The 27350-nt window shown below is 37.6% G+C and overlaps 1 protein-coding gene across 1 annotated transcript; it reads left to right on the top strand.

Annotated features, from left to right (window-relative positions):
- The first annotated feature begins 2105 nt into the window (after positions 1 to 2105).
- Positions 2106 to 27350, top strand: CEP78 (centrosomal protein 78kDa). The gene is made up of 15 exons (XM_009882677.1): positions 2106 to 2358; positions 2580 to 2755; positions 3380 to 3452; positions 3992 to 4095; positions 4861 to 5035; positions 6916 to 7029; positions 7279 to 7343; positions 11610 to 11718; positions 13356 to 13491; positions 14434 to 14479; positions 15626 to 15769; positions 21771 to 21848; positions 23484 to 23650; positions 25145 to 25298; positions 26826 to 27350. The coding sequence occupies exons 1-15, from the start codon at positions 2106 to 2108 to the stop codon at positions 27348 to 27350; spliced, it is 2319 nt and encodes a 772-aa protein (XP_009880979.1).

Genomic DNA, 27350 nt, shown 5'->3' with positions numbered 1-27350 from the left:
GTACGGTGAGGGAGCGACTGTAGCCGCTCCTGCAGACCCCCTGCCCCGGGCGCTGCTTTCATGTTCCTGTGGGTGATGGCGAGCAGCACATCCCCATTTTATGCTGGTTTAATGGTGTACTTTGCTGGGGACGCAGGGCACTGAAGTAGTTCCCCGAGTTGGTGGCAATATTGAGTGGGTGAAAGACAAAGCCCCTATTTTACCCCTTATAACCAGAGATGTTTATTTGCGTGTGTTTGGTGGATGCTGTATAAATACAGTGGTCCGGCAGGCCAAATAACGTGTTTAGCCCCAGCAGACCACCAGGCCATGGTTAATAAAGCGCATAAGCACAGAGTAATCATGTAGTGAAGCTTCCTGTGTGCGTCTTGCTGTTCCGGGTGTGGGGTATGGTCATTGTTTCTGTGGTCAGTCGTCTTGTATGGAATTTTTTTGCCTCCCTGTAAACTTACCCAGCTGTTTTTTGAATCGCTGTAAACTTACAGCTGCCTAAAAACTCTTAGCATGGAACTGGATTTCTCAGTTTTGTTATGTGCTTTGGTTGTTTGTTTTTTTTTGTTTTTTTTTTTTTTTTTACTTTAATTTGTTCCTAGCTAGTATTATCTAATGTCTTCTTTCTTCCGTATTAAAAGAGATGGTAAATATTTGTTCCCTGTATACATTCTCAGGGCCAGTCAAGATATTCTAGGATTGTGACAGATGCACTAGTTTCTATGCAGAAGAGTTCTAGTTCACATAGTTGTTTTTCAGTTGGAAGTTATTGTGGGTCTGATTAGTTTTCCTTTCTACCTGCAAGTGGGTTAAACTTCAGGGAGCCAGGGCCAGGAGCTCCCTTCTTTGCTTCAGTTTTAGGTGTGGTGTTCAGGTGTTGCAATGAAAGTCACAGTGAAAGAACATTGGTCAGCTCTGGAGATAAAAGGCTAGTATGCTGCACATTGATAGATCACCTGGAGTCACTGGTGCTTTACAATTCCTGGTCACTTTCTCAAGCTGAAGTGTTGGATTATAATTTAGTCAGTTTCTGTTCCTCTGGCCACAGTGTGGTCATTATCTGATGCTAGTAGATCAGAGCTAAAATAAAAGAAGCAAAAGGGCATAGAGGAACTATTATTTGAGTTTCTATTCCCACTATTATTATTGTTTCAGTCATCCAACTACTAATAATGTGATTTTTTTTTTTCTAAATTAAATTCTTACAGATGACTGTTCACATTCTTGTCCCATGTTGGTATCAGAATGTTTCAGACAATTGGCTGAAGCTTTCTGGTCTTTAACAATATGAAAAAATGTTCACAATATGAACATTGTTTGATATTCCATGTGGGACACTTAATGCCATCTTGATTAATAAATAAATAGATAAATGGGTCCTCTAAATATACAGACAAATATTCCTACTGAGATTGTGAAATTACTTACTCTTACTAGGTATGCCATAGTATTATTTATTCTACTTGGGATTTAGTACTGTTGTGCTACATGGGTACTAATACGTAACAAAGACTTATGCCGGAAAAGTGCTTTCCTAAATTTGCTGAGATAAGTATATAAGGTATGCAGTAGCAAGAATCTTTAGGAAAACACACTTTTTATTCTGTATTATGAGAATTTAGACTTTTGATTGAAGTAGCAGAGAAGCTCTCAACTCGTTCTCTATGGAATAGTCATTTGTATCCCTTCATGTTGGGTCAGGGAGTGTCCAAGGCTTTCAGGGGTCTGCAGATGCTGGCGGTACAAAATTAAATTTTAAGAGGAAAACAAGAACTTTACAGCAGTTCGTGCTTGAACATTAGGCCTTTTGTGTTTTGGGTATACTTGTTTGTGTGGGAAAATAAAAATGCAGGTTTTTTGGGTTGTTTTGTCGGGTTTTTTTTCATGCCCTTATTCATTCAGCTGTACTTGCACAGGTGGTGATAATCACAAGACGCCAATATTCTAGCTGCCACATCAAAGACATGTAAATGCTATACAATATGCGTGAACATATTCATGTTTTGGGTATGCATGTTAAATTGAGATTGTTGCAAAATCAATTATACATTGCAAAAAGTTTGTATCTTTTTTTTTTTCTCCCTTATTCTAGAGACATTTATCACATTGAAAAAATGATTGAGTCAGTCAAAATAAGAAGACAATGCATGCTGGATTTCTACTCACATTATGAACATCTTTGTGCTCTTCAAGGCTCTGTCCCCCTGAAAGCTGTGAAGGCTAACCTCACTCAGGGAGCTCTTGATCTAACTGTAGATAGCATCAAAGCTGCTGATTGGGCACCACTTCTGAATGCTATCAGGCATAATAAGACTCTGACTTCTATTGGAATAAGAAGTTTCCATCAACAGGGTCTTGGAGAATCAGGTTTGTAGCAATGGCTGTAAAAGATAAATATGTTGATGTATGCATATTAGAATTTGCTGCACAAACCTTTTGTGTGATTGAATACGTGGGGGGAGGAATTGTAATAACTAAGGAATTACTTCTATGTAAGAAAAGCAGCAAAAAAGCAAGGGGTGATTATGACTGCTTTTAAGCCAATAGGGACTGGATTTTACTGATGTGTAATTTTTGTTGTTTACTAGGTGTTGAAAGATATAAAACTTACTTTAGAAGGAGAATTCCAGCAATTCGATCAAAAGACTTGACTGGCCAACTATGCAAAGCTGTCAAAGGCTGTCTCAGTATATCAGATGTACTAAAAAATTTAGAACTGCAGGGTTTGCTTCTGAGGGAGAGAGATCTAATACTTTTAACAAAGGTGAGAATATATCAGTATACAAATAAATGGAAAATATCCTTAGAACGTAGAGAAGTACCAACTAAATTTTATAAATATTTGTGACAGACAAGGGTGTTCTTCTAAGATACCTGTGTTACCTATCGTATGAATGATTCTGCTGAGACATTTAGTGTAACCTAGTCTCGCTGAACCTGTCAAATCACATAACCTTCCCTTGCCCTGATTCATCAAGGCTTAGTAGAAAGTTCTTAGCAACATTTCTGCCATGTGTTTAGGGCGTATAACTTATGCTTGTGACTGAAACTACTGTGCATGTACATGACAGAAGGAGAGTTATGGGGCACCAAGAAGATAAAAACAGGTCCTCAAGATGCTTTGGAACACTCTCCAGTTTGCTTGTGAGTGGCTTCTAGGAAAGGAGGTTGCTGCTTGGTGCCCATAGACTACGGCTCCTCCTGTGCTAAAGAAATGAACCAGCTTAAACTGAGCTTTAAGGTTCACTTGTTTTGACCTTCCTCTGAAAGGCCTAGAGTTTCTTGTAGGGAACACAAAGAGTTCTGAGTAGTTTGGGTGACTTGATCTTTTCTCTGTTTGTATTTTTGTTTTTCAAGTCAGTTAACAAACGTTGTTTTTATTCTGAAGGGCTTGGCCACAGCTTCATCTCTGGAGAGTGTCTCTCTGGCCCACTGTCCAATTGGAGATAGAGGATTAGAAAGTAAGTTCAGAATCAAAAGTGTGTAAATATACTTCTGTCTTTTTTAGCCCTTTATATAGGTAAGAAGGTTTTCCTGTATTTCCATTCCTGTTTTAAACTTGTCTATAGTGATTAAAATAACAATCTTCACTTTATTGTACATGAGTTAATAACATTTAAAGACTTGAATTTCTTCATTTGATGTTAGTAAATAGCCGTATGACTTTATAATGATGTTTATACTTTTATTTAAAACAACAGTCATAGTATTTGTTTGAGGTTAACTCTTTCTTGATTTGTTCATGTTTATATAAGTAAACTGAAATAAAATACGTTCTAGCATGTTCAGATAGTCTTTGCTAAACACTTGCACTAGATATATATAATCTTAGAACACTTTAAATGTATTTAAAGTATATTTTGTATTTCAACACTAGTTCTTTGTCAAGGCTTTTGCCTATTAAAGCTGATTCAGCTTCCTAATATGGCAGTGAAAAGGTGTGTGCTGATAATCTCGCTGTGGTGTATGTAGATAACATGCATGCTTTTCTTTTCTTCAGCAATCTGTCAGAGTGTAAAGAATTCAGCTACTATCAGATATGTAGACTTCACAGGATGTAGCCTCACATGGCGAGGGGCAGAACATATAGCAAATGTATTAAAGGTAATTTAATCACCTTTCCTAGAACCAAATGGTTCACAAGAAATTAAATACGTTTTTTTTTCTTTTACTTTCAAGCTCTAAATCCACCAAATACTTTAGTATTCACATCTGCTGCTCACAAAGTATGTGAATAGTCCTGAAATTTGTAACTTTGTATGCCAAAAGTAGTTTAGTTTACTGATGTGGGATTTAAATATGGTATTTCTTAGTAAACATAAGTTAAACAAATAACAGATCAGGCTGATATATTTTCTTTAAATGACGATTAGGGCTGTAAATGCCTGATACCTGTTTTGGACAGTGCTTCTTTCATTGTCACAAATTTTGAAAAATGTCTTAAGTATTCTTAAGCATTGGGTAAGAATAATTGAGTTTACAGTTTAGAAACTCCTGATTAACTGAGTAGTAAGCTTGTGACTAGTACAATATTCTAATTAATGTTAACATCGGTTGGCATGAAAGCACATAATTTCCTAGGGTGTATTTCCTATTCAAGATGCATTGAAAGTGTCTGTCTGCCAAAAGAAGGTAATAAGATGTTTTGTTGCCATATTTAATAATTTGCCTTGCGAATTGGATGATCAGAACAAATATGACTTAACTATTGTAATATTTAAAAATTACTTGTATTTCTTGATCTCAGAAATAGTATAACTTACATCATCACTCAAGCTGTTAAACATGTTACAAAGATAACTTGTGATCTTCTTGTCATCAATAATAGCTTTGCTTTTGCACTTGGTAACAGCTTCTTTGTTTGCAAAGCACCAGGCAATGAAAAGACATGGTGAAGCTTGGGCTGAAAGCCTGCGTTACAGGAGACCTGAGCTTGACTATATGACTGGCTTGAGGCGGATTACTTTCAACTGCAACATGCTTGTTGGAGATAGAGGAGCAAGTGCCTTTGCAGACTGTCTAGGAGAAGACCTTTGGCTAAAAGGTATTGTGAATATTGACTTTTAAGATACAGCAGAGACAGGCAGAAAACTTTAAATTGTCAGTTATAGCAAATGGTGCCAGAATAGTAACTCACTGTTTAGCTAGGAAAAAGTAATATTTTTTGAAAAGAAATTGCTTTTCCTCTTTTGAATTTTCAAAGTGTCTGAATACTACTGTGTCATCTACTGTTGTCCTCTAGTATTTTGGAGAAGTAATTTTTTCTACAGTATATTTGTACAAAATGTCTAATGGTGGTGGTGTAAGTTGTATCATTCTGGAATCAAGCATTTACCTGGTGAAATTGTTTTATAGTTTGAGCCAGGTGTACAGATAACGTGCAGACTGATGGAACAGGATCAGATTAGAGAATACGTAAGCAAACTGGACATACGGAAGTCCATAGGCCCTGATGGGATGTATCCAGAAGTGCCAAGGGAGCTGGCTAATGTAATTTCGACGCCACTCTCAGTAATCTTTGAAGGATCATGGAGATTGGGAAGGCTGCCTGAGGACTGGAGGATAGCAAATGTCACTCCTATCTTCAGGAAGGCTGGGAAGAAGGACCCATAGAACAACAGGCTTGTCAGCTTTACCTAGATCCCTGGGAAGGTGGAGATGTGCTGCCATCCAGAGGGGCAACAGGCTTAAGAAATGGGCTGATAGGAACCTCGTGAAGTTTAACAAAAGGAAGTGTGAAGTCCTGCACCTGGGCTGGAATAATTCCATGGACCAGAACACGCTGGGGGCTGCGTGGCTGGAAAACAGCTTTGCAGAAAGGGTCCTAGAGGTCCTGGTGGACAACAAACTGATCATGAGCTAGCAAAGTGCCTTTGTGGCAAGGAAAGCCAATGGTGTCCTGGGCTGCATTAGGCAGAGACTTGCGAGCAGATTGAGGGAGGTGATTCTTCCCCTCTGCTCAGCACTGGTGAGGCCACATCTGGGCTCCCCTGTACAGCACAGAACTAGACCTACTGGAGAGAGTCCAGCAAAGGGCCACTAAGACGATGAAGGGACTAGAGCAATTTTTGTTTCAGGAAATGCTGAGGGAGCTGAGAATGTTTAGCCTGGATAAGAGAAGGCTCAGGGTTGGTCTCATCAAGGCATACAAATATCTCAAGGGAGACTGTAAGGAAGATGGAGCAAGGTTTTTCCAGCAGTGCCTGGTGACAGGGCAAGAGGAAGTAGGCATAGGCGGAAACACTCAAGGTTCCTCCTGAACATTGGGAAGCACTGTCTTACTGTGAGGGCAATCGAACACTGGCACAGGCTGCCCACAGTGGTTGGAGAGTCTTCATCCTTGGGAGGTCTTTTTAAGTGATCCTGCTAGAACAGGGGTGATTTGGCAAGGTGACCTCCAGAGATCCCTTCCAAGCTCAACCATTCTGTAATACTGTGCATGCACAACATGAAATAAATGACAAAGCCATGATAGTATTACTTCATGGAGACCACGTAACTTACTGATGTGTGCAAGCAATGAACTTGTAGAAGCATTGGCTCAGACTTTTTAGATGTAAGTTGTGTGTTTGTACATATGCTGTTACGTTGGGCAGTTGACTTAATTGCTGCCTGGGAATATTACATCTACTAGGAATTGTCAAGAAGAGTGACTTAAATGGGATTTTTATATTCTTTCCTTTGCAGTAGTTTAGCAGTTATTTCTTAATGTTGATCTGTAATACTGATTTCTAGTTTTCTTCTCTGGGAGTAATATTCTTGTTTTTACACATGGCCATTACCGTCATGTCCTCTTCTCATGCTTCATGTTCTGTGAAATGGAGGTTTTCAGCAGGTGTGGTATAATTGTATTAGATATTGACAACAGGTTACACCACTGAATGTTTTATTTCTTTTTTTTTTTACCCCCCCTAAACATTTTAGCACTTGATTTGCAGCAGTGTGGAATATCCAGTGAAGGAGCAAGGTCATTGTTACATGCTCTTCAAACTAACACAACATTAGTGGTACTTGACATAAGAAAAAATCCATTAATTGGTATGTATCTGTGTCTACCTTTGTTGTCTTTGTGATTTGTTTGTTGTTTCTTTTTCTCCCCAGTAATTCTGGGGGATAAATAAACTGCTTTTGAGGAAAAAACCTGCAACAGTATTTTACTAAACATTGTTAAAATGGGGGAAGGGAGCCAGGTAGGTAATGTCTGCTGCTTATTCAATGATTGGTTTGTTTGCAGAAATACTTGTCTCATACAGGAAATTCTTAATAAGATATCTTAATTCATTCCAGATCACGTTATGATGAAAAACATTATTGAAAGAGTTCTTATGAATGGAAATAGTGCTAATTCGGAGGTACGTGTTAGACATTTCGGAGTGAGTTTGGGGTTTTCTTTGCAGCTGCCATTGCATTTTTTTTTTTAAGGACAACTTTGTTCACTGAATCTAAACCAGCTATTTTAGATATAAACACAAGTCTGACTCTTAAGCAGTTTAAAAAAACAAACAAAAAAACACTATGAAGGGAAAAACTAAAAACACTAGCAGCAACGTGAGACTGTGTTGGGCATTTTGTATGATTTCTTATGTAATTTAAGATGTAATGTAATAAAACCAGGATAGCCATTTAATGAAAAGAAAAATGGAAATGCCTGTATATACTTGGGCATTACGATAGAATGTTAAGTAAATATTGCTATGGCATGTCTTTCTTATTAACATGGTAGTAATACCTTTTTATTACAAAGTAAAGGAAATCACAATTTAAAATTTAAAACAATTTATTTTGAAACTGTTTTTTTGTCAGTAATTTACATAGTTAAGATTTTTTTAAAGTTACTCAAGACTATACTTTCCAATGCTAACCATCTAAGAAACCAGTTTAGTTAAAGTACAGTACTTCTTGCCATCTTTATCTAATAGTCCATAGACAGTTTACAGTAATATGCATAAACTGAGTATCTGGACCATTTATGATTAGATATACTGTTTAAATACAGAGTCTTTTGTTTATAACACAGAAATCAAATTCAGTTCCTGAAGGACACAGCAAACATCTGAGTGTACTTTTGTTCTTGTTTCCACTGAGCTGCAACAATCCCAGTTCTTGATCTGGAACTTATTGGTCTTTTGGTTTTGAAAAGGCTTAAAAGTCACAGCTGTGGATCTGTAGGGAATATCTAATAAACTGAGAAGTTTGTGTGTATAATTCCTTGAGGATTAATACAGTTCTCTACTTCAATCTCTTAAAGACTTTTTTGGAGAAATTGAGGTTGGTTGTGAAGGAGTACTGTTTCTCCTTGGCAGATGCAAGCAACACTTGCAAAATGTTGCAGGGATCACATGCAAATAGCATCTGCCTGGAGATGCTCAAGATGATTGGAAAGTTGAACTGTGAAAAGAAGCAACTGTCTGGGGAATCTCCCATATACTAAAAGATCACTCAGCTCAAGACATCTGGTTTATATTCATCCAGGCAGTGCAGTATCTTAAGTCTTAGTGGTGATGCTGGTAATTCTTCATATCTCGTTAACAACATAAATTAAAAAGGACTGACCACCAGCTTGCTAAGTAACTTTGCTTCTTCCACAAATAACACCAGCCTAGATCCTTTGTTTCGTAAACTCTGGGGAGTAGGCTGTTGTAAATAGCATTTGCTGTTTATCATGGGAACAGTGCAGACACTCAGAAAGGGATAATCCACCTGTTTAGCAAGATGAACACAAACATTTGATGTTGAGGTTGATACTCTTTTGAAACTGAAATGTTTACTACCCTAATCTAGGATTTACAGTTGTTTTTGAGCTCTTTTACAGAAGCCTGGATATTATGAAGTGAAAAACAGTCGAGTTTCTTTGAGGTGGTGTCTTGATACAATCCTATATTGAAAGTCAGCAATGTGAGGTTTTGTTTTGTTGCGTGTGGGTGGTGGTGGTGTGTTGTTTTGTGTGGGTTTTTTTTCTTTAAAACTCAAGGAATAAATTAGGACATCATCAGAGGTGTTAATGAAGACAAACAGTGGGTCAGTGAGCTCTGTTGCAGAAAGAACTGCAAGGACTGTTCCTTCATTCTGTCAGTAGTCAAAATTCAGCTGTACAAGTTAAAAACCACAACGTACAAGTGCAAACAATTTAAGAGTGTATTTGTGAGAGTCCTAATGACATTCTAAATTCTGGATGTAACTAACACTCTGGTTCAGTCTATTTTTAACAGGCTTTAATGTAATACAAAATTTCACTTACTTTTCAGATTTTTCATGATTTTTTTAACCCAGGATTCACTATAGACTAAGTTTACAAATTTAAAATAGTGATGTTTTTTTCTTGTAACTTAAGCTTGTCAGACAGAATATGGTCAGTTAGCATCTACATTGCTCCCTTTTGTAATCTGTGTACTGCCTCCAAACCTGTGAGGTTTTAAAGGGATGTGCTGGTCCATTTTCTGTAGTGGAGAAAACATGGGTACCTATCTTTGAAATTTAATTTAGTAGGGATTTTTTTTTTCTTTTACCTCTATTAGTTGCTAGAGGTCTGGGTTTCATATTGGTAGAAAATGAAGAATAGATTGGACTAAGTTTAGCCTATGTGTAGGGATTTCTTGAATACAAGGTCTAAGATGTAATTTTCTGTGTGAAATTGATCTGTCACTTACTCTTGCAGCAAGTGACCTAACTCATACTGTATCTCACCCACAGATAACTAAAAAGTTGCATGGATGGTTATTCTTATACTGTCTCCAGTTTCATCTGCCTCTAGTTTCAGCTTTTTATCCTGCCAAAGGCTAACTGTCATAATTCTCATGAGTAAAATTCAGTAAAGTGTCGAATTTGTTTATATCTGAGAAGTGGCAGAGCTGCCTTCTGTACCATCTCATCATGGCACCCATTGTGTCAACTCCATGCTTTTGCTTTTGCAGAAAACACATTAAGGTGCTGCTGTGTACAAAGAGAAGTTTGGTGGGCTTTTGAATGACCTCATAATAATAAGCTGTCACAACTACAAAAGATCACGTCTTGGCTGCCACAAATAGTCTTTAATGTACTGTCACCACTTGCTTACTGGATACCAGCCACAGCAGCCCTTCCATCCTGTTGTGCATAAAATCTGGTTGTTTCTCTTTTCTATAGCATGTAGGTGCCTGCCTTTTGGGTTGGGTTTTCAAGTTTGCAAGAAGAGCTGCCCGCTGCTAACTGATGCCTTTAAATTTGATGGGCAGCTAAACCAGAGGAAAGTTGTATTATCCTAGCAGCACTGTGTAGCTAGTATAGTGAATTGTAATCGTAGGTATGACTGGGTGTAATAGGTGGCGAAAGTTTGTGTAGATTCTGAGGCAGAGTGAATAACTTGAAGTCCACTAAAGGCGTCTATAAAACAAATTGCTTTCATAGTCTCAGCTGAAGGACTTAGTCATTTTTCAACACTGTCTTAATATGTTTGCTGTCTTTATACTTAGATGTACAAACGCAGCAGGCAGCTAGACAAGAGACAGGCTATTGGGTTAGATGACCATTAGGTTTAACCTAGTGTAGCTGCTCTTTTGTGTGTAGTAAAACAAAATTAAGATGCTCTTGCTCTTAGAAGTTTACAGTTTAGTTTTACTCTATTTTTTAGTTTAAAATGAACAGTTCACTTGTCTTAGGAACTAGATCCAGCTGTAGGACCAGCAAAACTTACACAAGGATTGTTTGAGTCCAAATTTTTTTGTTAAAAAAAGTCTTTATTGCCAATTATAAACTTGGACTAAACTTGGTCTGTTAGAGCACAGTAATGACATTTTAATCTTCCCTGTGCATTAGGTGGGAATAACTTTGGCATACTGTTCCTCATACTCTGATGTGGGATTTAGGACTGTCTGAGATAAGCTTTGTGTTAATATCAACTGCATTTCCTTTGACAGCTGTTTCAGCGCTAGACTTTGTACTAACTATAGCTTGACACACACTGAAAAATAAGAAAATCTACTTGGAACAATAAAACTTTTACTGGGAAAAGGGGAACCTTTAAGAATAGAGCTGTTGCTGCAAGTAAATGAAGTTTAAAGTACAGCAATTACCTTTGATTATCACTATGTCTTAATTTTAGTTTGGAGGCTTTTACTGTGTAAAGATGAATTTTCATTACAGGCAGTGAAAATTAAACTTCATATTTTTTTTTTTAAATAATAACTTTATTGGTAATAAAAAATCATGTTAGGGAAGCTCTTATTACTCTGGAGAACTTTGGCCTGAGCCAGTCATTCCTAGCAAGCCAGCTTTCTGAGAATGAAAAGCAAAAGCCAGAGTTTCCTTTTTATAGGGTTGATGCCATTTTTTTTTACTATAAAAGGAGAAGCGTTTTGCACAGGAGAAAGGAAAATATTGGATGAGATATTATAGTGGTGTTCTGGGAACACTTTCTGGTAATGTAGCACTCAGACTCGCATTGAATCTGCGAATCTGCGTTTGAATTGGGGCTTTGTGGGATTTTTGTTTCTCCTTAATCTTACAGTTTATTATTAAGCTGTTGCTAACTAGCAGTGTTCTCCATATATCTGACAAAAACCCTTCTAGTCCTAAATGAGCACCTTTTTAAATATCAGTTACTAAAGCAATTTTTCTTTCTTAAAAAAAAAAAAAAATTCCAGTATAAGTGGCTGACATCTCCGTCTTCCAAGGATGCTTTGAAAACTAGAACAAAGAAAAGAACTATTGTCCTAGGAAGTGGTCGAAAAGGAAAAGCTACTATTCGTATTGGTAATACTGCCTTTATTTTCTCTGACCATAGTAAATTTTGTCTACAAATTACTCTTTCAGTGTTGAAGAGCTTTAATTATAAAATATATGATGTATGTAAATGTCAGTATTTTGCAGAATACTTGTCTTCAAAAAAAATTCCATTTATTCTTAATTCAATAATGTCTTCTACCATCAGTGGTTTCTGCAGGAAACTTGATCTTGTTTTTAGTGCTGCTAGTTATGTGGCTGGAAAAATGGTAGGATGTGCTGACTTCAGTATGCAGAGGCATTGCATGTATTTATTTTGAGTGCATCCTCTCCACAAACTTTCGCTTCTAGGAAGCTTTGGCAGTAGTAAGTTGCCTAGTTCTTCTGATGCTGTAGCCTTTCTGTAGCAGACTGTCCTCTGCCAGGACAAACAAGCATGTGTTGTTTTTATTTTTTTTAATGATGTACAAAATGTTCTAAGATATCTTTTTTTTTTTAATGTTCATGTAAACCTGTTATAAATAGTATGTTTAAAATAACATAAGTATCTTGAATATTTATAATTAAGTACTAATAGCTGCAATACACTAAATATTTTTCAATAAGTTACTAAAAATGTCACTGTAATACATTTTGGCTGTCTTTCATCTTTGCTCTAGTTATCTGGAAGCAGAGAGGTAAGCATAAATCAAATTGAAGTCTTTGTACAAATGAACTGTGGTGGTCAGGGTGATGGAAGAAGAAAATGGCTGACTTAAATATATATGTGGTGATTTTTGGTTTGTTTGTTTTTTTTGTTTGGGTTTTTTTTTTTTTTTAAAGAGAGGGAGGTGAAGACTACTCTATCCTGTTTACTTGTTGACAACAACCCGAGATTTGGAATTGCATTACCACATTTATGCATTTATATACTATTACAAAATTAGATGTTTTGTCGATCTCAGAAACAATAACCTGAGTTCTCACTAGTTTAACTGTATGAAATACTAGGTGAACAGTTTTCTGGGCTTGTTAGTTTCTTACTTAGGCAGAACCTGGGGTAGAGTGATCATCCACACTAGGTAGTTGTTTTGAATCTACTTTGAGTGCTAGTGTATGCTTTAAACAACAACAACAGACTGGACTAGTAAACATGATTTTTCATTGTTATTCCTCTTAAGTGAAAATATTGCTGGTGTTCTGCAGAAGCAATCAACACGCATACCAGCTTTAGCCTCACGCATTTTACCAATTACAAAACCAACGTTCTTCACACTAAAGCCACTAGGGGGCAATTTGAAGTACATAGATAGCCGCATTTTCTACGTGGACTGTGAGCTCCTGCTTGAGACAATGGAGTAAGTGTCTGAAATTAGTAATGTGAATAAATCTCTTTAGCTACAAAACTTTGCTTCCATTTTTGAATAACAGCATGTCTTACATTAACCTAACATAGGAGTTAAGTATACTAGCTTATAACTGCAAGCAGGTAAGCTGTCCACCACTGGTTTTGAGAAGCAAAACAAAAGGTTTTGAACACTTCAGCAAAATCAGGCTGAAAAGTAGATTTCCTATAGTCCCTTTTATTACATAGAAGGTTTTACTTATGAACAATATGCTGTGAATTTTTATGTAAATAACTAAGTATAATGAATTCTCTTTTCTCCTATTCTTGCTCTTCAATACAGGATTACCATCTAAAAAGTCTGTAAGTCCTGGGAAAAAAAATACGTCTGTGAAAGATAGTTACTCACCAAAACCACTACCACCAGGCACAACAGGCTTCCTTCCTTGGCGGACTGCAGAACGTGCAAAGAGGTGCAGGTGAGGTTTTCATAGTACAAGGGAAAATACTAAAGCATAAAACCTGCATAACAAATGTGGTAGGGCGCAGTGTTAGTTTTTTAAAATATGTATTTTAAAGTTAAACACAGAATTTCTTACTGCATCCATATTTTTTTTCTATTTACATAGATTTCAAGGATGTTACATAAATTCTACTCCAGTAAGTTTTTAAAATACACAGAAAGACATAATTTGATGCCATAGAAGTAGTCAGGTGTAGCAAAAAAAATCCACACAACCAACTCACCTTTCTTGCTTGTTCTTTTTTTACTGATGATTTATCAGACTTATCATAGCCGGAGATGCAATTTAGTTTTCTAAGCTTGTAGTATAGTTGATTGGCATTCAATTCAAGGTGCCTAGGTATTTTTTCGACCTATTCTTTCTGCTCCATCTCCCCCAATGCCAACATAATTATTGTGATTTTAAAAAAATAAAATTGTTACATATGGAAGCCATGATATTGCTGTCATGCTTCCTTTTGAAAGTTTTTGTTTTGTTTTGTTTTTTAATGTATTCCCTAGAACTTGGCCTCTCAAAATGGAGGCTACATAAATATTTAAACAAAAATTTACTTCATACTTAATGCTCTATCATAACTATTTTTATTAAACTTGTTTTTCAAAATGCTTAACATCAAATTTCCCTGTTGACTTTACTTCATAATAATTAACTAAGCAAGATTCTTATGGAAGATATTAGTGTTAGCATCCAGTAATGTTGCTCCAATTCATGATTAAGTAGGAGAACTAACAGAACAAAATGAGGATGTAACGAGTGATGAGGGTCTATAGTGCAGTCTCTGATGCTGTTTTTACTCTTACTGCTTCACCTGTCCTAGAATCCTTTGCTGGAAATGGAAGTAGCAATGGTGACATTGTAAACTTACTTTTCTCAAAAGTGTTTTTTTTCTAACTTTAGAGGGGGGCCAGTGGATAGCACTGAAGAATTACCAGTGAAGATTCAGGTACTCTTTCTCTCATATGATGGTTTATTTAATAGATGACTGCCTGAAAAAAAGAATAAGGTGTTCTCAACAGAGTCTTCTCTAAAAGTTAAGACTGCAACACACTTTTCAAGTTTCTCTCTCACAGAATTGCTAAATAATAGCTTACGTCAGAATTTGTTTGAAACTTCTTTGATACTTGGTTCACTCTCATTTTTGTATCAGTATATTTTAGTTTCTTAGCTTTATGAGCAAGCTGGGTTGGATTATGGGCATAATCCCCCCCGAGGCAGTAAGGAGAGTGAACAGCATTTTTCTCTGTAACGTCCTGCTTCCCCCTTCCTCTCTTTCCTCCTTTTGCTATTGGACTACATACTTGTGTTTGCACCCATCTGTGAGCTGCTGCGGTAAATAAGCCACCAGGGGAAAAAAAAAAATCCCTTTTCTTCCTTCTCCTTTGCATCTCGTTTCCATCTCCGCCCCCATCCCCGACCCACCCACCAGAGAAAAGCTGGAGGAGTGTGTTAGTGTGTAGTAATGAACTAAATTGGCTCACAGAAGGGTCTGATGGTTGCTGAAGCCGGCATGCTTATCCCCTGCTCTGGCCTAGGCTTCCTGTGGGCTGTGGTCCTTTGGGAGACACCTGCTCCGACACAGGCTGTCCACCCCTCTGCTCTGGCGTGGGGTCTTACCTGGGCTGGAATGTGGGTATCTGCCCCACCAGGGAGCACTTCCTCCTCCTCCAAGCCTGGGGTGCTCTCTGTCCTTTCTCATGCTTTTGCCTGCCTCCTCTTCTGCCTGTCTGGCGTTTTTACCCTTTGTTAAATAGGCTTTCCCCACGGTGCTGCCGACTCGGCTGCAGGGCTCGGCCGTGCCCTGTGGTGGGTCTGGCCTGAGGCAGCCTTGGCTGTGCTGCACTGGGGCCACCATGCTGCCACTAAATCCTTGCCACATGTGCCAAATATATGCACACATATGACTTTTTTAAAAATACTGTTTCGTGTAAATTTATTTCAAAATTGCATAGCTGGACAATGTGTATGCATTGTAAGAGACTCTGGGAAACGATTGCATTTAAATTAAGCTTTTGGTACTGTTTACTCTTGGATTTTTATTGCATAGTGTAATGCTGTGAGTGGGTGTGTTTTTCTTTTATGATGTAATTAGACAGATATTCCTGTGAAAGTGACAGTAGAAAGTGCTTCTACATCTGAAACTGAAGACACAGAAGATTTAGATGATGTTATCCATCATCCTGATTTGGCAAAATCGTTAGATAAGATTAACGTAACAAAGTATCAACAGTTACAGGTAAGAAGCATGTTCTGTGCTGTAAACTCCATAAAGGCAAATTATATCAATTAAACCATGTTTTATTCAGAAAATTATGGTTAAGCTGATAACCAGTCATGGAGCAGGATTTCTGAATAAGTTTTAATTATGCTGGACTATGTGACAGACTTTGGTTTCAAAAGATGTGTGTTAAATATGCACTGGATTTCCAATCTATGAATAGTTCTAATGAGGATGTGTACACTATAAGCATATTGTCAAATCCGATTCATAATAATAAGGGAGAACTTCACTTAATACACACAGCTGCAATATGTGTGATTTCTCTGTTCCAGTCTTGAATCATGGTTCACAAATCTTCTGATCGATGTTATTACCTATGGTATTTCCTTTATAAATGTAATTTAATATTATTTCCAAGAGCCAAAATATTGTAATGATTGTTGTGTAAAAAAAAAACCAACCAAACAAACAACAAAAACAACCCAACAACAAACAACCCCAAAACCCTGAAAGTATGTTAAAACTCTATTTTATAATAGACCTTGGTAACAAACTGTTTTCATTTGCTTTTATTATTCCCTCCACTTCTTTGATAGTCATAAAAAGCTAGCAGTAGCAAGACTGACTGTCGCTGCAAATGTTGACAGGGATGGTTCTTATAAAAGGAAGGGAAAACAAAGGGTATATTTTAGTCGCTCACTAGTGCTGCTGAGGTAATCTAGCACTATTATAAACTAACACCCTCAGGCAGAATAACTGAGTTGCTTCTGAAGTGTTAGGATTTGAATTTTGTTTGGGGAATCTGCAGTGCCTCCAAACGAATACTGCTAAAAATAAGACCTATAGTCAGTCTGGTTTTGGTGGTGGTTGGTATGGAGCATCACACTGGGTGAATGAACTGTTCATGTGTATAAATATTAAGACCATACAGCTCTCTTCATGTAAGCAAAGTGAAGTTGAAACTTAACTTGTTGCAGATCTATAGGTCATGGAAGAGTTAGGGTGGCTTAGAGTTGCTGTGGAAGGCAAAAGGAGTGTACAAATACTGCATAAACAACAACTCAGCAGATATATTTTTCTTTAGGCCTACACTTTTTCTCTTCAGCACTTTTGTTCAGGCAGATTTTCAAGGTTTTTACATGTTGCTTAAAGTTGTATCGAGGCTTTCTTCTTTGTAGGTGGTTTCATACTACTGTTTGTGTGTAATATGTTGACATTGTGCTGTGCAGTGACTTCAACACTCTCATCAAGAGCATTGTGTCTAGAATCATGGAATTCCATGTCCCATAGATATTGCACCGAAAACTTCTATGCAGCAAGTGCAGTGCTTCCAGGAAACACTTGACGTATTTATTCTTGGTGTTTGGAGAGGGAGGAAAGTTGCTTTCTGGGTACACTGAAGAGGCAGACAGTGTTTTGTGCTTTGGGGAAGAGTTGTATTATTGGCCTATGTTGTCAGCGTTACCTGTGATATTACATATAGGGCAACTGTAAGGAAGGGATAATTTGTGATTAATTTGAGCTTCCTGGGAGGTAAAACTACAAATTTTAGGAACCTACCCAAAAACTGGTTCTAAATTTCCTGTGTTTGTAAACCTCCAGACTTTCCTGATTTTCTGAGTTTGAAAACCAAAATACTTTTTTAGGCCATGTTTCCATATCTGACAGCACTGTTTAAGCAGTCTCAAAGCAGTCTCAAACCGTTTCTGTGCCTTACTCATCCATTTTGTTACATTGATGCAAAGTGCAGTTTCACGTTGTTGCAGAACTGAACTAACAACTTGTCATCGTTGAATTGTGAGGTCTATTTCCCCTTTATCCCTTCATGCTTTTCTGTTTCTTGCTTCAGTCGTCTTCTCTCGTGTCCTTCATCTTTATTTGATCATAAGGCAAGTTGATTCAACTTGCTAATGTGGAGAAAACTCACGTAGTTCAACAAAGAGAAGTTTAAGTACTGCACCTGGGGAAGAACAAGGCCATACACCCATATATGTTGAAGGTAGACCATCTGGTAAGCAGTGTTGCAGAAAAGGCCCTGGGCATCATGGTGGACACCACGTTGAACACGAGCCAGCAATGTGCCCTTGTGGTAAAGACGGTGAATGGCATCCTGGGCTGCATTAGGAGGAGTATTGACAGCAGGTGGAGGGAGGGATTCCTTCCACTGTATTCAGTGCTGGAGAGGCCACACCTGGAGTGCTGGGTCTGGTTCTGGTCTCCCTAGTACATGAGAGACATAGGCATAGTGGAGAGAGTCCAACAAAGAGCCTCAAGAATGGTTAAGTGACTGGAGCATCTCTCCTATGAGGAAAGGCTGAGAGAGCTGGGACTATTCAGCCTGGAGCAGAGAAGGCTCAGGGGGGATCATATTAATGTATATAAATACCTTAAGGGAGGCTGCAAAGAGGACAGAGCCAGGCTGTTTTCTCTGATGTCCAGTGCCAGGACAAGAGGCAGTGGGCACAAACACAGGAGGTTCCTTCTGAGCGTCAGGAAGCACTTTTTCACTGTGAGGGTGACTGAGCACTGGCACGGGTTGCCTGGAGAGGTTGTGGAGTCTCCCTCCATAAGAGAGATTAAAAAAAAAAAAAAAAAAGTCTAAACATGGTACTGGGCAGCTTGTAGGTGGCCCTGCTTGAACAGGGTGTTGTCCCAGGTGACCTCCAGAGGTCCCTTCCAACCTCAACCATTCTGTGATTATGTGATATTTTTCCACGTTAGTTTTCAGCCATTGTAATGACTCACATTGGCTTATGTGATTGGGTGCGTTCTAGAACTGGAGCATGATAAGTGGCAGAAGTCTCTGGCTGATAATGTGAGAGGGAAAGTAGAGGACCCTTTTTATCTGCGTTAATTGGGCTTAGATACTGTCATTAAACAGCTCTTACTACAGAGCTATTTGAGTGGGGAGCTGACCCGAGGAACAGATCTAGCTGAAAAGTAATCCAGTGTAGCTGGTTGTAGCAGGCCTCGGTACAGCCTTTCATTAAAGTGGGACAACCAGCTGTGCTAGAACTGTGATGGGACTGCCGAGTGGGAATAAGCAGTAAGAGGTGGGAAATCCTTAAACTGCCACCGTGCCAAAAAAGTACTCCCCAAATATCCCTTGATGTGACTAAATGACCAGACTTTGACTTTAGTATGCCAAGTCCTTGAGAACTTCTCTGCATCCTGCTCAAAAGGGGGATTTAGGCATACTACTTAGTGCAACAATATTAGTTGTGTTTACATTTAAAAAAAAAAAAAAAAATCCCTTGGCTAATGAAAAGCTTAATTTCTGCTTAAATGAAAAATAAGAAGTGATAAATATTCTTTCCTTCCACTAGAGGAAATCTGAAATGTCAGAATAGTCTCTGGTGTAGTTGAGGAAACTCCCGGATTTAAACTAGGGATATAAATGGTGAACTTACCCTGCTAACTGTATTAAAGGTTAACTCTTCTACACATTAGTACTATGTGAATTATGTAGAAGTAGAGATTGCACTATAACTTTTTAAAAAATAAAGACAACAATGTAATCAAGTAGGAAAGCATGGATAATTAGTTACTGGTTTTTCTATATTTTTAGCTTTTAAACTTCAGTTTTATACCTCTGTTTAGTGTTGAGTAGTCATATTGCATACAGAAATTCTGAGGGCTACAGATGTATTTGCTGTTCAACTTCATCTTAAAGGCTGTCAGTGCTGTCTTGCTGGACTACACTACTAGAATGCTCAGTCTTGTAGCTTTTTTAACAACTCTGATGTATTTTAATATTTTTTTTCTGCACAAAGACTAGAGGATCGTGTAAGCTAATGAATTTTTCAAAAGCAAATCAAATAATAAAGCATACATATTTGTCACCATTAAATTAAACGTATATGTTTGCACATGTGCAAGGCATCTTCCTTTAAATGTAGGCTTCTGATACTGCTTATAAGGAGATGTACCTGCAGTGTTTGTCAGGTTTTTTTTGTGAAGTCAGTGCATAACCATCAGACATTGTGTACATCTACAGTGTGATAAGTCAAGTTTAAACAGAACTACAAAACCTCCAAACTTCTGTTTAAAAAATCTTGATAATTTAACTATTTGTTAAGCCGTTGCCCTTTGAAAATACAAACCAGTAATTTGAAGAAAAAGGTCAGTCCTATCACCTTTAGAATTGTCTACAATTTGTGCACAACAAAATACTATAGAACAAAGGTTTCTAAAGTAGAGTTGCTTGCCAAAAAACCCTACCCCCTAGAAACTTTAAAATACTTACGTACATATGTGCACACACACTATAAATGGAACCGTAATAGTTCATTAAGTCTGTGGTACCTGTGACTGATCTTCAAAGCCAGGTTACAGGACTTCAGCTTTACATGTCAAGTTATGAATGTAGAACATTATGGTCACTACTTTCTGTGCTGTGCTTCTATATCTGTAAAAGGATTTCTAGCTCCTATTATTTCCACACATTCTGAGGTAGATTGCAGTGAGATTGTGATATTTGTTGAGGGTTCTCCTTAGAGATTTCCCCCATGCCCCACCCTGTGCCTGGAGGTGATTTTGTTACATCATGGCATTTAGATACTGTTAAATGTCTTCCCAAATACTGTCTTTGAAATGTGTTTTTTCTGTACCTTCTGACCTCTGAGAGTCTTTCTTGTGTGTTCAGATGATAAAGATATGACTAGCTTTCTAGTTCCAGCGATAGCTTGGTTGGTGCTAATCTAGGGATCTTAGGTGTGGACTTCACTAGGCAGCAGTGTTAGACACATAATCTTCACTCTGAGTGGTTGTCACTGTGAGGGCTATATCTGGGATATTTTAGAACCTGCATCTTTGAATCAGATGCAAAAGTCCGTCTCATCCTACAAGACCTGCAAGTACCTCTTTGCATTTGTAAAAGGGCTAGTTTTGCTATGCATTCTATTGCACACCAGTCTTCTCAGTTGATTGCTTATATGAAGTGCAGTAGCATGCTTTTGAAGTACGATCATACTTTTAATAGTAAACAAAGGATTTCAGTACTATTTGGATCTTTGTTTCTCTGTACAATGGATTGATAAGGTGCGTACAAAAAGCAGTGTCCTGTGTCATATATATGTGCCTATATACAAGGTGTATAGAGAAATGAAGAAGCTTTGTATACTGTTAATTCATATGGGTTACTCTCTGAAAAATAGAGTGGCTTGATAATTTTAACGGTTTTCACCTTTGGAACCAGAGGACTGTGTTTAGGCATGCAAGAGCAAAAATTCATATTTGTTCTTTCACTTCAGATGCTGTAATTAAAGATGACAAATGCACTGCTATCATATGAGAAAACATGGTAATTGCTTATGAAATTCTGACTACTGTTCACTGAAGCCGAGAGATTCACTACTTAAAACTAAAAGTTAAAATACAAGTGTAGGCATCTCATGAATAAGACTAGAATATATTTGTTACATGTTTGGGTTTGTTTTTGTTGTTGTTAATTCAGCACTAGGCTGCTTAACTCAGAGTGGGATGGTGAAAAACTCAATTTTTCTGCTGAAGAACTAAGTGAAACCAATTGGAAAGAGTACAGTTCTTACAGTTCAGAATCTTGTGTTCCTACTGCTGTAATAAGGAATAAAATCCTGGATGAAGAATACATTCTGAAAATCTAGGTACGGCTACTAAGGATATTTTTAGAGCCCAACTTGATTTTTTGATGAGGTAGATGCATTTAGTTAAAAATGAGGTTTGAAAAGGTGAAGGGGAAGACGAGGAAGTGGAGAAGAACATACATGCCTGATGATAACGTCATAGGCCCAAGAGACTTGTGCTATATTGCAAATCTGTTAAGTGCGTTGTACTTGTTTCCACTTTCCTGTATTAATTTTTTGTGTCCTAGACTTATGTACTAGTAGACCTTTGTGATGTATTTTTGTAGAAGATACATTATTACTTGAAATGCTGTGTGCTAGTTGTTAATTGGACATGTTGAATTTGTATAGTATTGCATGTTGATCTGACATTTTGAGATAAATTTCATGATAGTTTGTCTGTGTTATGATAGTTTGAGCTGGAAGAATGCATGGAAAAATTAAAGGAAGAACAAAGGGCTAGAGTAAAGGCTGAGGAACGGATAATGGAGGTAATGATACTTAACTGTTAATCTACTTTTAAAGGAGGCACCAATCGAGCTATCCATTTGCTTAATTAGGAGTAATTATCAATGACCTCTAATGTGGTAGTTTCCAGAGTTTCAGTTCAAAGTCACATGGATCATTTACTAGCCTAAGGGCAATGATGAAATCTGCATTTAGTAATGTGTGTTTGTTCTCCTGATACTATTCCAGAGCCTTGGACTCTGGGTCAAGCTCCTCTTTAAATGTGTTTCATTCATTTGGTATATTACTTATGATCTGGGGCATCCTGATGTTTGTTTTTCTTGAGAAAGTGATTAAATCTGTTTGCAATTTGCAGCAGATGGATGGTTCTTTGAGGTCTCCCACCTTCTTTATCATGACTTGCACTAAAAAGCTGTTTGTTGCAAATGTTGTTTAATTTGGCTTATTCTGTCCCTTTGATTTTTAAGTTTTGTTTCTGCAGGCAATAAAAATGTCAGATGGCTTTCTGCATAGCATGTTGGCCATAGCTGTCAGTTGTTGTGAAGCGCAGTTTCGCATTATGACAGAACCAAACTAACAACTTGTCACAGTTAAATTCTGAGGTCCATTTCCCCTCCATCCATTGTTGCTGACCTAAAAATATCCTTTTGCATCAATAAGCAGAATTTCTTGTAGTAGAGTTGCTTTTAAGATGGTGTAAATGAATGGATTTGATTCTTAGATGTGATCTAGAATAGAACAAAAGTGGTGGTACCCTTTGGAACCTGAGCAACAAGTGGTGCCCCACAGTACAGGGAGTAGATATCCACAAAGGACTCGGCACTCTACGAGGTTCATTGTAGTCCTCCAGTGTGGCCATCCCCATCACCTGTAATGTGAACTGCACCAGTGGGCTATGCTGGATATCTGTTGTTTGAATACTTAAATGTTTTTTAGGCTAAATACCCACTGCAAGAAATCTTTCTCTATCATGCTAGACTCCTTAGAACTAGCACCTTGTCTCAGGAGAAGGGATAAACTGAGTAGCAGTAGTATGTAAAATTGTTCATTTTGATGTTGGTTTAACAGCTACAGTGCACCACACAGATTTATAATTTCTTGTCCTTCTCTCATAAAAGACAAGAAAGCAAGCCTGTGGTAGCAATGATTGCGTAGCTCTAGTCTTAAATGAGTGTCTGAGTTAATGGTTCCCACAAACACAAAATCCTGTATATCCTACAGTTATCATTTAACTTTCAGTTTGTCATTAATTTGTTTTGATGTTCAATGTGGAGAAAAATTGGATCATCTCAACCTTTCAATTTTGGGATGCACAGTGCAGGGGGGAGATACAGTAGTATACATTCCCTCTGATACAGAGGGATGAATATAAGGAGAGCATTGGCCTTCATTAAGGTTTTTTACTGGTAAAATAAATTCTTTGGTGTTAGTGTGTCGTATAATAGATGCAAAATAACATGATATGTGAGCTAATGTTTTTGCATGCACTTGCTCTTCAGCATTCTGTACATACTGAAGACAGTGTTGAGCCAGCAGTTTTGAGTGCCTGCAGCAATTTCACTATGGCAGCATAGAATTGCAGCTGTGGGTAAACAGATCTGCACACACGTCAATGTAACGGTGCTCTGAATATGTCTTTTTTTTTTTTTCCCCCATAGCTGGAAATTGAAAATGCAAGATTAAAGAATCTAAATAGCTCCCTATCTGAGGTTCTTCATGCGCACTCAGTAACCAACATGATTTTGGAAGATGAAGGTGTTCTAGGCAGCATTGAGAACTCTTTCAAAAAGTTTCATGCTTTTTTAGATCTCCTTAAAGATGCTGGGTAGGTTGTCACTTTACTTAAGTCTTACTGTTTCTGCCGAGATCTCTTTCCAAAATTATCCTTCCAATGAAGTACGCTGCCTTCTCCGTGCAGATCTCTAGGACTGTGCTCGCAAAGAGCAAAGGAAGAAAAATTAACTGTGTACTTACTGTTCAGTCTTTCCTCAGTGGGCAAAACATGGTCCAAGCACTGTGCAGCTGAATTCATGTGTCTGTCCTTGGGAAAGGCTTTCAAGAAGCCCATTCCAAAGGAAACAAAAGCTTCTATTAAAGCATATTTTCAAGTCTTTATTGGGTTACCTGTGGCTCTTAGCATTCCCATGGTATGAAAGGGTCAAAATGCAGTTGAACTGGCTTCAGAAAGTGTCCTTTTGCCGTGGTTCCCCGTTACTAAATGAAGTACAGAGATCTAGATGAATCTGGCCTCTGTACTTAAATTCTGGATTATTTATTACTACTTGAAATATTTTAGAGAATATTGATGAAAGTTTGCTGTAAGGCTCTACCACTGTACCTGCAGTTTCTCAGAGGTTTGTTCATCCTTCCCATTTGTCAAAGAATTTAATCTTAAATTCTCAAACCTGTTTTGTAAAGCTTGCATAGCCAGGCATGGCAATCTTGTCCAGGACAATGAAGGAATAATATGAAGATATATTGTAGTCTACTCTGCATGATCAGAGAAGACCACAAAAGATTTTATTTGCCCTCCCTGCCTCCTGCTTCCATCCACCTCCAAATTGTAATAATGTAACTTAATGCAAAGTTCATCCCAAGGCTGTTTTCTGATTTTGTGCCAATCAATTGGTAGAGTTGCCATTACTTCAAAAACGAAATTCAAACTTTGGAGGAAAGGAAAAATGCCTTTTCATGACATAAAAAATAAATTTTTCAGATGGGCCCTGCATTTGTTCATGATAATAGGGAGCTGCTCTGAAAGATACAGAAACCCAGTCACAAAGACTGCTCTTCTCAGTAAGCTGTGGTATCAATTGATGGCTGCACCTTCTTACTTCTTGAGGCTTAAAACACCTAAGTCGTAGGTTTGGCCAACCTCTAAGCTGGCAAGTGAAACAACACAACTGTATTTGTGAAGTATTTAATTGGATTTTGCTGTTAGAAATTATGCTGGTTTGGGAGATGTGCACCAATCTTGTGCTTGGATGACAAGGGTTTTAATCTTTGTTCTGCCTAACAGGGAATCTGCTTGCCAGCATCCCGCTCCGAGATCAATACTAACTGGGAGAATTTCATTCTTAACCTCATAACACTGAGTGAAGACTGACCATTTTGAACCTGCAGGCTACTTTGCACAAAGATAGGAAAATACCTGTAGCTACTTACTTTCACATCTATTAAGCTATTTTGGGCTTCTCAGAAAATAATGGAAAAACTATCTTCAGTGCTTCAAACAGATTTTGTTTCTTCTGGTTTTGAATGTGTAGGTCTTTCACAGGCTAATTTTTTGTGTTATTTTCTATTGAACTTTACTTTACAGACTTGGACAACTTGCTGCATTAGCTGGGATAGACCAGTCAGATTTTGGTCTTTTGGGGCATCCACAAATGAATTCTACTCTCAGTAAGCCTGGTAATTTGCTAAAGGAGAAGTCTTTTGAAGAAGAAAGACAAGAACATACCCAGAATAGCAAAGTAAGTCTATAGAGGGAATGCTAGTGGCAATGCACTTGATGCTATTTAATGTATTTGACTGAAAGTAATGATTACCAAATGACCCATGAAGTAATTATTATGGTCTTTTGCTGTAGCTGTATTTATACAGATCATAATAATTCAATGATAAATGCAAGCTTTTTAAGTGATTATGATTTGGAACAGAAACCATAGTATTTTGAAATGTACTAAAGAAAGCGTTGGTGGTAATTATGTTGTTTCTTATTCTGAAATACGAATTTCCAATAGTGGTATGCATCCATTAAAAATGGGAGAATACCATGCGTAGGTTTTTTAGAAACATTTAGTAATGATGTATAGTGGTTTAAGAAAACTTAGTATGATAGTAGAGGGTATTACAATATGCCTATTGAAAAGCACAGATATTCCTTTAAGTAATTGCTGTGTATATGTCCTGTCCTGTTAGATTTCTACATGGGCCATGCTGTGAATTTCAGGAAGCTACAAGTGTGCACTATTAACAAGTTTGAAGGTTTTAGTTTCTACTCTGAAACCAATACATAGAAAACTTTCTGAATTTTTCAAGGGAGACTCAAATTCCCTTTAAAAAAAAAAAAAAAAAAGACAAGGCTGAAGTTTTTAAGGCAATTAAAAATTAAGATACTGGCAACCTACAACCTTGTCCAAGCTTGATAAAACTGTCATGCTAAGAATCATTCTGCATTCCAGTATGTTCCTTATACCCAATGTCTTCTCCATTAAGTGTTCCAGTTTCCTCAAGAACACCAAGAGCTTTTAAAACATGATGGTAAAAAGTGTTGGGTTTTTGTAATGGTGTGGAAAGCAATTTCCAGTTTTGCTTTTTGAATCTGCTAAAATTACTTGAAGTAATAGAGCAATTCTCATTATAGATTCTTTGACATTTGTTACAGTTTGTATTGCCACAGTGTTTTCAGCTGATAGACTTTTCTGCACTGTAACATTAACTAGTTCATGCAGTTTCTCTGAATCATTGTTTTTCTAATTCAGCTATGTGTAGAAGCCTGAGATTAAAGTGTTTTTTTAAGTATATGTGACAAAGGATGATTACAAAAAGCTACAACTAACAGTTATACGACTGTCATGCTTATCTCCTAGTATTGGTTAGTTCAGATTCCTGTAATAGCTAGGTATTATGGGGTGGACTAGTGGGATGACACTACTGTGAACTGTGAGCAAACATAATGAATTGCAGGTATTTCAGAATGATAAACATGATTGGGCTCTGGCTGCTTCAGTATAACTGATGCATTTCTGTAGTATAAAGTTCAAGCTAGATGTGAAACTGTAATAGGCCTACCCTGTGTCATTATCACCCTAGCAATCTTCTGAAATTTGCTTGCTTTGAAAGGTAATAAAGGTTGTGTGATTGCTATTATCTCTGAATCTTTTCTGTATTATGTAAAGACTTTATTTTGGTATGCAGATTTCAGTATATGGCAGTTGCAATACTGGATTTCTTTTCTCTAGTTGCATCAGTATCTTCATTGGAATCTCTTATTTCAGAACAGAGCTGGGGACATCCAAGTTTCTCTTCCTGGCACGTTTCAATCCCAGACGGTTGTGAATAATTCCTTCTCTGCACTTAGAGAAATACAAGAACATCAGACTGCTGGGCAACATTACCAGCCAGGCTCACGGAAGGAAAATGAAGCTCAAACAATTAACCAAAACAAGGAGGATAAGCCTCAAAATAGTACTCCAACATTCTCTGAGAGGAGAATCAAACAAAATGAACAAGCAAAAGGATATCACTCAGCAAAGCAATTGGTTACCAGTCTGCATTCATTTTCTGAATCCAGTGTACATATTAAAAGTAATGGTAGCAGAATATCCAGTGGTGCTTCTAGTGAAAAAAGCAAAAATTGTTCCTCAAAGAAATACATCCCTAGAGCGAATGAAACGGCAATTCCAAATGAAGGAGCAAGAGGAGACCAAAGTAGACTGCAGACAGTAAACCGCTCTGGAACTGATACTGTAGGATCTGGCTCTGAAATACAAGAAAGTATCCAAAGTGTTAGCAGCATTTGA

The sequence above is a fragment of the Charadrius vociferus genome, unplaced genomic scaffold, assembly GCF_000708025.1.
Source record: "Charadrius vociferus isolate BGI_N301 unplaced genomic scaffold, ASM70802v2 scaffold560, whole genome shotgun sequence".
Taxonomy (NCBI): Eukaryota; Metazoa; Chordata; class Aves; order Charadriiformes; family Charadriidae; genus Charadrius; species Charadrius vociferus.
The sequence above is the reverse complement of the archived record's forward strand: the minus strand, read 5'-3'. Positions and strand labels throughout refer to the sequence as shown.